General features: G+C 42.3%; 2 protein-coding genes across 4 annotated transcripts in view; both read left to right on the forward strand.

Moving 5' to 3' along the window:
* The window catches only part of atf7ip (activating transcription factor 7 interacting protein), a 39,717-nt gene extending 31,657 nt beyond the window's left edge, over window positions 1-8,060 (forward strand). For both annotated transcript variants that reach the window (XM_015954258.3, XM_015954259.3), the window contains exons 12-14: window positions 44-121; window positions 6,828-6,910; window positions 7,160-8,060. In XM_015954258.3, the coding sequence (XP_015809744.3) occupies window positions 44-121; window positions 6,828-6,910; window positions 7,160-7,618 (620 nt within the window). In that variant the 3' untranslated portion in view covers window positions 7,619-8,060. The remainder of the gene's footprint in view (window positions 1-43; window positions 122-6,827; window positions 6,911-7,159) is intronic.
* A 2,752-nt stretch (window positions 8,061-10,812) lies between these two features.
* The window catches only part of grin2bb (glutamate receptor, ionotropic, N-methyl D-aspartate 2B, genome duplicate b), a 222,365-nt gene continuing 221,569 nt past the window's right edge, over window positions 10,813-11,608 (forward strand). The window contains exon 1 of one of the 2 annotated variants that reach the window (XM_070553751.1): window positions 10,813-10,910. The gene's annotated coding sequence lies outside the window, so the exon portion shown is untranslated. The other variant, XM_070553750.1, reaches the window with a different exon arrangement.

Genomic DNA, 11,608 nt, shown 5'->3' on the forward strand with positions numbered 1-11,608 from the left:
CAATTATTCTTTGGGTAATTATGATATAATTTATGGTTTTCAGTTACTGGAGTGAAGAATGCCACAGTCACTACACCCTCATCCGCCCCCCGCCCTAATCCAGTCATCAGGATTCCTGACAGTAAGAGCATCAAACCACACTGATCGTATACAGATGTGTTAAAAACGCTTTCCCTCTTTCAGTTCTGGGGATTTATGTATCAGGCTCTGGTCTTTTCCACGTTCTAAAACTATCCGATCTGATCTCAAGCGAACCAAAATTCACAACACATCCCAGCATTTATGGGCTCGACACACGGGAGACGACACCGCCTCTCCTCCATTCATTTTCAACGAGACATGCGCGACAAAGCGATAATCGTGGGTCTCCCTCCTACCAAGCAAAACGCGAAAAACGTGCGTGTGAAATTTTGCGCTCGTGCACGTGTCATGCACAGGCGACCCAGCAACGCGATCCCAGAAAGTTGAAACATTTTTTTTGTCGCTCGGACGAGGACCAATCAACGGAGGTTTCATTCACTGACCAATGAGCGGACAGGATGCTCCGTACACCTCCGAGCAAACATGAAGGGGAAGTTTGTTATTATTATGTTTTATAGTAAAATCAGAAGTAAGATTTCACATAACTCTAGCAGCACCTTGTGAAACATCATATCTACCACTTTATTAACTCTGAACCGCTTAAATAACCTTAATTCCCTCCACCCTGACACAGCCAAACAAAACAACGGAAGTTTCGATTTCGCCATGGAACAGAACGCCTAGACGGCTTTGCCGCGGATCGTCTCCCGTGTGTCAGGTAATTAAAACGACGGCGACAAATTTAGCTGATCGCGGTCGTTTGTTGCCTCCTGTGTGTCGAGTCCGTTATGAGACAAAAATGAAGCCGAAGTAGAAAACGTCCTCCTTGTGATCCAGCAACTTGTAGAACAATCTTTAGCAGATTTATCCTGATGCGGTTGATTACTGCATGATGTCATCAGTTTGTCACATCATAGTGGGGGAACTTTGGTCAAGTCTTCCGTTCATTAAGCTTTGTGGACATTTTCCTTTGCTCAGCTCTCTTGAGGTCCCACCACTGCAGGTTTGCACGGAGCCCTAACCATCTGCCTTCTACTGCTGTGCTGACAGTTGTTATGAGCTGTTTGTGTTGATATGCTGTTTGGTTTTCACTCAATAAGAACCTGAGCTATCTGGGTAAACATCACTACTTTGTTCTCATTTGCCCAAAGGACATCATTGTTTCAGAAGTTTAATAAGGAGCCTAACGCCGGGGACACCAGCCGCCGAAGCGCTTACGAAATTCGGCCGCTGCTCGCTGCTCCTCAGTTCAGACCAGACGCTTGTTTCTCCGCTCCGGTCGAGGCGCGCCTCGTAGTTTTTCTATTAACCATTTGGTGTCCTCCATTTCCTCTCTGCCTTTTCTCTGCTCTTTTCTTCTACACCTCTACTCTACTACTTAGCCTCTCATCCCAGAGGCTTCTTCCAGACTTCGGTTGTGGTCAGAAATGAACACACTGGTTGTGCTGCAAGTCTTTTTCTTAAAACATGTTTTTGTCTAAATGAAGGTGATGTTGTTGTTCGTAGAATTAAACTTCATGTTGAAGTTAAGATTATTTCATCAAGTAGGACCTGTGGTTAGCTAGCTTATGTAAAACATGTCATGTCTTAAAAGAATCGGAATCGGGAATCGATGGGAACCGGAATCGAAACGAGGAATTAAAATCAAACGATGCCCAACGCTAGTAGCTGGTCATGTGCTGTTAATCATCTCTCGTAATGTCCTGTATACTACACAACACTTGGCGCAGAACTCGCCCTGATTCAAATTCAATTCAATTCAATTCAAAGATACTTTATTAATCCTAGAGGGAAGTTAGTTTCAGTACACACAATTCTAAGATCAGACATACATACACAGGCATAGACACATGACAAGAATTGGTGACTGTGGTCATTCACAACCCGAGTCGCACTACCTTAATGGAGGTCAGAGGGTTTAAATGAGGATAGTCAGGTGGAGAAAAAAAGGCACTTCAGAGTTACCCTCCACAGGGAGGGCAGCTTTGCTCTGCAAAAAACACCTCAGACAGAAATGCAACAGACTTCAGACATTACACAACATAAGTGTCCACTAGGTGGGGAGGTAGGGTTAGGGACTCTCCAAACATCAGTGCATGCAGCCGCGATAAGCAGCGCTCGTCACCTCCGTTTGGACAGGGGAAGGAGGTCGTTGGGTTTAGGGAGCACAGTGACTCCTGGAACGATTCAACGGCCTTCACCGGTCGCACCATCACCAGCCCAGGCTGGGATAGGGAGACAGAGTTTCCATGGCGATGGCAGCATTCCACATTTCTTCTGAGAAGGAGTATTCACTTCAGGCTCAAGGGCACCAGATTCAGATAAGAACTTGTTTGGGGGCCAGACAGAGGTAATTTCCTCTCTGTCTTAAAGTTCCGTTGGTCCTCAACCCCTCTGAATCCCATAACGGCGTAAATTTATCTATCCCAATCCGTGCTGCTGTCCCGTCAACTCGCTCCTTGATCGAATCCACCTTCTGTGCCAGAGTTTGAATCTCAGCCAAAGTTCGAAGCTTATGACTCATCTCGACAATTAGATGAGTTTGTGCGTTCACAGCGAAGTGTAATCAATCCCTGAGCTCTGGGATTGAACCAATATTTCTCGACAGCTCATTAATTTTCCGGTAAGCCAGGTAACCACTCAGACCAAAAAGCAGGAAACCTGACACCAACACCATGAATATCCAGACATCTTCAGAATCCTCTACAGACAGTTGGGAGAGGCATATCAGGTTCCACTGTTTCCAGGAGTCCATGATATGCCCAGCTGGCTCTGTCCCAGAGGGGCATCCGGGAGCCCCCTCCCGTTCTCATCGTTAAAAAATTTTTGTCAATCGCGTTGAGAGACCAACTGACCTGGTCCATTTTCAATAATTTCCAGTTTCCAGAAAAAATGCAGAAGCGCCGTACACCCAAAGACAGACAAGAGCCTTGGGATAAGATTGGGAGGAGAGGAGGAAAAAAGCGTCTGTACTCTCCAAGAGCCGGAAGGAAAAAAGGCACTTCAGAGTTACCCTCCACAGGGAGGGCATCTTTGCTATGCAAAAAACACCTCAGACAGAAATGCAACAGACTTCAGACATTACACAACATAAGTGTCCACTAGGTGGGGAGGTAGGGTTGGGGACTCTCCACACATCCGTGCATGCAGCCATGATAAGCGGCGCTAGTCACCTCCGTTTAGACAGGGAAAGGAGGTCGTTGGGTTTAGGGAGCACAGTGACTCCTGGAACGATTCAACGTCCTTAACCGGTCTTGTAGAAAATCGGCTCGAAAAAGTTGCACAGTGTATGTCCGGCTTAACTCTTCAAAGACTGATTGGCAGCAACTAGGTCTGTTTTTTCTTTTTTAGAGTCTGACTAAAAGCCACAGAGTAAGCAGTGTTTTACATCACTACCATCTTGTCCTCCATTGTTGTGTTGTGTTTTTGTGTAGCATAGGGCAGGACAATAATTCAATAACGATTTTTACCTATCGATAGACGTGTGGTGCGATTAAAAAAAAGAATAAAATTTGTTTTACGCTCATTTGTTTTCTACGTTTGCTGTTGTAACTTTAATACTAGAGTCATTACTGACTCCCAACCTACCAAAAACACTGATCATGCTCTGTCACCAAACCTTGACAGCGCTTGACTTAACCAAGATGTTGCAGCAACAAGAGGCGTAGGGAACTGTCCTGAAATAAGGTTACAGTAATTCACCAGCATGGCAATATTTTTGTCTGAAAATGAAAAACTTGTTTGCTAAATTTGTAAAAAAAATCCATAAAAATCAAATCTGGCGACAATTTACTTGCCTTATCGTGAAGTAATGACACAAAATGGCCAGGGCTAAACTTAAATATATTTACTTAATATTAACTTAAATATATTTTCTACATTTTATATAGTTATCATTGATTACTGATATATATATATATATATATATATATATATATATATATATATATATATATAATATATCAATCATCGAGCCCTAGTGTTGCATAAAGATCATATCACTACACTTTCTGATTCTGGGCTCTGCGCCGCTACGGCAAACCCACACAATAGAAAACCACCCGAAATGTGTAACCCAGCCACGCCGAGTAGTGGCAAAGGGCCACAAGGTTGTTCCTAGTGTCTTTCCTCCTGGTGTTTACACACACCAGTATGCTCCAGACCAGCGAGCTGGCAACGACTCAAGCTTTTCATGAAAGAGTTTATGCTGGTGATGATCAGTCCATCTGTATAACTGATCAGTAAAAGTAGTGAATTCAGACTTTTTTTAGTCCATTTTTGTTTATTTACTAATGACATGGTTGAATCACTTAATGTTAGATATGGATCATATTGGAACTTGATAAAGATCAGACCATTTTTATTATGTCCTGCTGCAGAAAACACCAGGAGCCTCACTTGTAAAGCTTGCTTATGCACAAAACAGGTTCTGAAACGTAAGTAGGGTTTTAGTAAGGATTCTACACAATAGGGGTCGCATGTAGGGCTGCAACTAACGATTATTTTCATAATCGATTAATCTGTCGATTATTTTTTCGATTAATCGGTTTGTTATTGTTTAGCTATTTAACCTATACAAGTGATGAATACATTTCAGTTAAGAAAAAGAAAAACAGGAGAATTGTGCAGTTGACTGCAATCTATTTTATTGCACATGAACACAGTCAGCGGTGTAAAATGAGCTAAACAGTGCAAAATATCAGTCCAGAATAATTTTTTGGCATCAAAATATAAGAGGTAAATTTAATAAAAAAATAATATAGAATCTAGAATAGTTTGTAAGTGGTATGCATTGCTGGGGGTGAGTGTCTTGTTCCCCATGTAGTTGTCCATCGTTGCTTGTTTTTTTCTGCATGAGAAACACAAATTGACTGACATAAGTACACATATAAAATAAAGCAGCACACACACTACAACACTAAATCAATAGTATTATTATTAGTATTATTTGAATTAATTAACAATATACAGTGATCATTTATTTTGATAAAAATGCGTTGTGAGGCGTTTTACAGAGTTAGATAGTAAAACAGCCTTTTAATAGTAAAAAAATGACTTTTTCTGAATTTCTCCTGTATTTAAAAATTGAAAGCGTACAACTATGCCGCGTTATATTCACCTGGACACAGCTCGTCTGTACATTTTTCTCCGCAGAGTTGTCCTTTTTTGAATGAGGAACATAGTTATGGGTTTGTGCCGTTTTTCTCTTAACGAGAACATTCTTATGAACAGACGTGCTAAATTTGGCAAGCGCATGATTCACAACACGGAGATTCACGATTGCATTTAGTCAATCAGGAGTAGAACACCGTAGACTGACTCTGCAAAAAAAAAAAACATGTTTAACATTCACTATAACGAACTCAGCTAAAACACTAAGTCCCAAATTTGATCTACGTGTAGTCATGGACCACTATAATTAGCTTGTTTATTTTCTGTTACTTACCGGGCTGGCTCTTCCTCTGCTGCATCAGCTCCCACATGTTTTCGTCTCAAATGTTCACTTAGGGATGACTTAATTTTTTTTAAAGTCGACAGTCAAGTAATGAAAATCGAGTCGACTTCGACTAGTCGTTGATGATGTCATACACCGGGGGGTCGGTAGGTTCGCTGGAGTTTTTGACAATTAAAATTGCACCCACATTTTCAAAGTTAAACACATTTCTTTTAACAACGGTAGTTTCTGCTTCAGCCCCCCGCCCCACCCCACCCCTCCTGCGCAGCAGCCGCAAACTCACTGATGCGCCTGCAGCCTCTCAGAGTTCCTGCTGCTCTAAACATTAAAATAATTATTTCATTTTCTGTTCCTCACTTCTGATTACCTTCAATGGTGTCTGTTTGTTGCAACCACCAGGTACAAAAACTAACTTGTTTTTATTTGACTATTTTTCTGTCCTGCCTGTTTATTATCTTCCTGCATCTCCTCTCAATCCTAAAGAAAAACTGCTACCTGGCTTCATATATATTCACCTTATAAGTTACCTTTGAACTGCAGTTCTAAAAGATCTACCGACCGCAAAAACAGCGGAGTGCCGCTGCTCGCCGTTTGACTACAACGGGACCGTTTTTGCTGCGGAGTTCATGCCGGTGCGGAGCGGAGATAGTGGAATTTTGGGGGTGCGTCACCGGAGAACAAAACAGATGATGCGCCTCGCTCCGCAGCAGCGAAACGCATCAGGCACAAATAACAGACAGACAACATTAAAGGAAATGAGCCGACATGGACGATCGCGTGTTTAATTTGTTTTTGAGGTGGTGACAGCTGATTTGGCCATGCTCAGGACGCAGATGACTGGAGCGCGTCAACGATCAGAGCTTTGCATGCGCAAACTGGTTAAGATTAGGATGGGGGTGAGGGGAAGGTAAAATTGCAAGAGGGAAAAGGTCACAGTTTGTTAAATGTCCGTTTTACCGCCGATGTCAGTACCGACGCTCTGGCACAGCGCGTCGCCTCCGCCTCCCGACGCGCAGGGGCTCGTCACCTGCTGTCTTTTCCGAGGACTGCATCTTGTCAGGATTCTACACAATATCACGTGACAGCGACTAGTCGATGACTGGCATAAAAAGTCACTACAGAGCCGTGAAGTCGACTAGTCGACTAGTTCATACAACCCCTACTACACAGTGTTTAATAAATGAGGCCCCAGAATTGAAAGAAGACAGGTGCATGAGTGATATTGTTTATGTTTACATCACTGTGTTATGAACAGGTAATGTAATGTGTGTGTTTGTGCTCCCGTCTGCAGGTACAGGAGCGAGATCATCTCCAAAAACCAATCTGAGCTCCACCAGCAGCCCTCAGGTGACAGTGCACCACCGCCCCCCTCTGGTGAGGATTCACAATTACAATAACACATTTTGCTTTATTTGTTTTTTTCTGTGATGTGGAATCTTTGGATCAGCCTATGAAACCAGTTATTGCACATGCGATTTTCACAATAAAAGCTTCTAGTGGTGTAAATGAGGACAGAATTATAAAAAAATACATTAAGTAATCTGTGTTGAGTTATTAAATGATTTCTGTTTGCCTTTTGAGGTTTTAAATGACTCTCACTGACTCTTATTTTTGTGTGTATAGGACTCTTCACTGAAACCCCGCACCGTAACCACGACAACAGCACCCCGGGGCTCCAGTGCCCCACTCCCCCCTCTTCCCTCTGCACCTGCACCTCTGCGTTTACCCCCGGAGGCTGAGCAGACCTCACCCCCTCAGCAGCTTCAGCTGAAGCTGGTGCCAGGTCAAACGGGCATAGTGCTGTCCTGGAGCGTGTCAGAAACCGATCGGTCCTGCGCCGCCGTGGACAGCTACCACCTCTATGCCTTCCATCAAGACAACTCTAACAGCGGTTCAGCTCAGCAGCACTGGAAGAAGATCGGGGAGGTGAACGCCCTTCCGTTACCCATGGCTTGTACGCTGACCCAGTTCCAGTCTGGCTCCACTTACTACTTTGCTGTTCGAGCCAAAGACATTTATGGGCGCTTTGGTGCCTTCTGTGAACCTCAGTGCACAAATGTTATCAGTTCTGGCTCAAGCTAAGGAACAAGGACTCCCTAATGCTTCTGAAAGTTTCACTCTTCATGTTTCGTTTTGTTTTGTTTTTGAAGCTCAGCTACGGTTAGCAGAACAGAAACAACATCTATAAGTATCTCTACACAAAACTGGACTCCTGGTTGAATTTATGACTTAAAGCAGCAAACTTGGTTTTGTCTGACTCCTTGTATGTGATGTGTTTTTGTGACCTGTCCTGTGTATATATCCCTCAATTATTTTGTCCCATGTTGGATATTTAAGTTGTTCACTCCTGCTGTTCAGACCAAGGTGGTTTTGTCTTTTCTGGAGAAAAAGTGACAGGATTCCACATGTAAACATAAATACGCAGACATGTATGCTTGTGTGGTAGAAACAGAATATCTTTTTTTAAGTTACGTCTGAAAACCCAGACTTTGACAAACAAAATAAAAAGTTTTATTAAAGCTCAGAGTTTTAATTTTATGTTTTGTGTTTTATCATGTCAAAAAGCTTATAAAAACATCACATGGTCATCTAAATGGTGTATTGGAGAATCGAGCTGCTAGATTAGTGGTTTCCTTTTACAGGGATGTTAATTGAAAGAGATCCGTGCTATCAAGGAAGATGAGCTCCTTCTAGAGTGCATGCTCTGCCCATTTCTCCAAAAACACAAGATCGGCCATGCTACAATGTCAAGTTCCTGTCAGTTACAGGTGTGTTTTATACGTTCTAACATCGGTTATGTGATTAAGCTTCATCTCCGCAGACAATTACTTATTGGGTAAAAAATTAGTAGAAGAGGAAAATGTGTGGATGACTGAGACCTTCAGTGTTGGAATTCCCCCGATCTGCCACTAGATGCTGTTTGGTTGATGAATGAGGGCTCTGGAGGCCAGGACTGGGTGAACCTTACAATCACCAGAACTCATTTCAGTCAAGAATTTTTGGGTTGTGGTGAACCAGATTCTCTCAGGGATGTTCCTCAGGAGCATCTTCTGATGAGATGGGTTGAAGAAAATCGTCATGCAAGTTCACTGCAGTTAGCTAAAGCAGTAGAAAGCCAAACTGGAGTGATCGTTTTCCGTGACACCACACTGCAGAGGAATGGTATGCATGGGTATCATCCATGAAGAAAGCCCATGCACCAAAAAGCACATCTGGGATTTGCCAGCGCTCATACTGAAAGAGATGACTACTGGGACTCTTTACTCTGGAGTGATGAGACAAAGATCACTGTTTTTGGATGTTACGGCTACCAGCCTGGCCAGTGAGATGCAGGAGCCAAGATCATCCAGCCCCAGCGATCAAGCCTGACACCAGCCCTCCCTCTCCTCTCTTCCAGCCTGCTGAGGAGCACAGCTGGGCTGAATCCTGTTGATGACCCACACCTGGGATAAAAAGACTGTGCCTTCAGCAGTCTGGGAGGCATATATATATATATATATATATATATATCTATATATCTATATATATATATATATATATATCTATATATATATATATATGTATGTATGTATGTATATATGTATGTATGTATATATATATATGTATGTATGTATGTATGTATATATATATATACATACATACATACATATATATCTATATATATATATGTATGTATGTATGTATGTATATATATATATATATATATATGTATGTATGTATGTATATATATATGTATGTATGTATGTATGTATATATATATATATATATATATATATATATATATATATATATATATACATACATACATACATACATACATACATATATTTATATATATATATATATTCCTTTTCCCCCTGTTTGATTTTGTTTTATGAGCGCTATTCCAGACCACACTCCACACTAGTTGGTGGTGGTAATGCACCATTCGTTGTTTGCCAACCGCCAATAAAAGAACAGAAGAAGAAGAAGAAAAAGTCTGGGAGGCAGCAGTGCAGGGGTTCTGCTGTCCTCCAGGCCTCGTTTTGGTTTTAACCACTTCGTTTTGATGAGTTTTAACTTTAATAGTTTTAACTCTGAGGGATCCACATGGATCTTTTGTGCATGTCACCTAGTGTCGACCGTGTTTTAAGGTTAACTCGGATTTAGTTTTTAGACGTTTATCAACTTCGTTGTGCTTTTAAAACACTTTCAGTTTGGTAAAACTTTTAATAAAGTTTTAACCAGGTGTTTTATATAGTTGATCATTTGTCTTTTAAAGGGGTATTATGGAAGTTTGACAGCCAAAACATGTATAAAAATAATACATTTCTTCTCCATTCTCCTGCAATGCCCTGGTCCTGTAGAATGAGCCCTGGCATTTTTACTGTGATTGCCTGTTTTTCTGTAAAATCACAGAAAAAGAGAGACGCTCGGGTCGAGCAGGCTGCTTCAATCAATCAATCAATCAATCAAAGCTTTATTTATAAAGCGCCTTCCGCAACTCTGTCAGGAAGCCCAAGGCGCTGAACATGGTACAGTACAAAGTCAAATAAAGTGAATGAATCAGAAAATAAAAGCAATTCAAATTACAGATTACAAATTACTAAAAAGGTGAAACATTCTAGTACAGGACAAATGTGTAAAACAAGGGATAGAGTGAACCAATGAAAACTGGGAAGTAAAATCAACATAAAAGAGGGCCAAATTCAAACATGTTCAGGAAACGCCAAGCGGAGGAGGTGGGTTTTTAGGCGACTCTTGAAGACTGGCAGAGATGGGGACAGCCTAACTGAGGGTGGCATCTGGTTCCATACGGTTCTAGGACTGAGAAAGCCCGGTCCCAGCGAGTACAACACCTAGAACGAGGGACAGCGAGCAGGCCTTGGTCAGAAGAGCGCAGAGCGCGTGATGGGGAATGTCTGTTCAGGAGTGTGGCCAGATAGGGGGGAGCACCACCCTGGAAGAAATTAAAAACAAAGACGAGGAGTTTGAACTGTGAACAATAGCAAACCGGAAGCCAGTTCAGGGAGGCCAGAACCGATGTGGTCCCGTTTCCTGGTCTCAGTCAGGAACCTGGCTGCACTGTTCTGCACAACCTGTAGGCGATGCAGTCAAGGGCGTAGGAACCGGGGGACGGGTGGGACGTGTCCCCTCCAATATTTGACAAACGCGCATTTGTCCCCCCCCCCCCCAATAACATGGAGAAGAAAAAGATTGATTTTGAAATACTTGACTCGCGAGCTTTTATTTTGAAAGACACCGCGGACTTCTCTCCGACACAGCCCCTCCCCTCAGGGAGTCAGACAGGCTGGCTGAGGGAAGCAGGAGTCAGAGAGAGACGGCAGCAGCTCAGCGAGTTCTTCTCATGGGCAAAAAAAGAAAGAAAGGAATTGTGAGTTGGTAATAATTTAGTCCAAGAGTATAATTGTATTTCTGGTCAAACGCTAACATGGCTGACTAACGTAAACATCTTGCTAGTTAGCATTAAACATTAAACAACACTACTAGTCAACAAAAAATGGCGAATTTTACAGTAACAGACAAAAACCATTTGACACGAAATAAATAAAAAAGTAGAATTTCCACATAAAAATGGAGTTTGTAAGTGTGATTGTTGCTTGTTTGTGACATTCTCATCACATTTCATTTTTAAACCTTATTCATTCATGTCACTTTTTTCATATAAGAGACCAGAGGAAGTTCAGCAGGAAAATGATGAAGGTGAGACAGGCAGCGCCAGATCTGCTGAGGGTGAGACAGGGAGAGCCAGACCTGCTGAGGTGCAGGTAGGTGCTACAGTGGAGTTAGATTTTAGATGGTTGATGATGAGAGGAAGATTCGAGCATGATAACAAGTGAACACGACTAAATAATACTATAACAACCATGATTTTACTGTTGCACTAGTCGTCCAACAGTATTTTTACTCCTTATTCCTGTCCACTGTTTTTATATTAGAGATCAGATGAAGTTCAGCAGGAACCAGTTGAGGGTGAGACAGGGAGAGCCAGGCCTGCTGAGAGTGAGACAGGGAGAGCCAGACCTGCTGAGGGTGAGACAGGCAGCGCCAGACCTGCTGAGGGTGAGACAT

Source organism: Nothobranchius furzeri, chromosome 7 (genome assembly GCF_043380555.1).
Source record: "Nothobranchius furzeri strain GRZ-AD chromosome 7, NfurGRZ-RIMD1, whole genome shotgun sequence".
In the NCBI taxonomy this organism is placed as follows: Eukaryota; Metazoa; Chordata; class Actinopteri; order Cyprinodontiformes; family Nothobranchiidae; genus Nothobranchius; species Nothobranchius furzeri.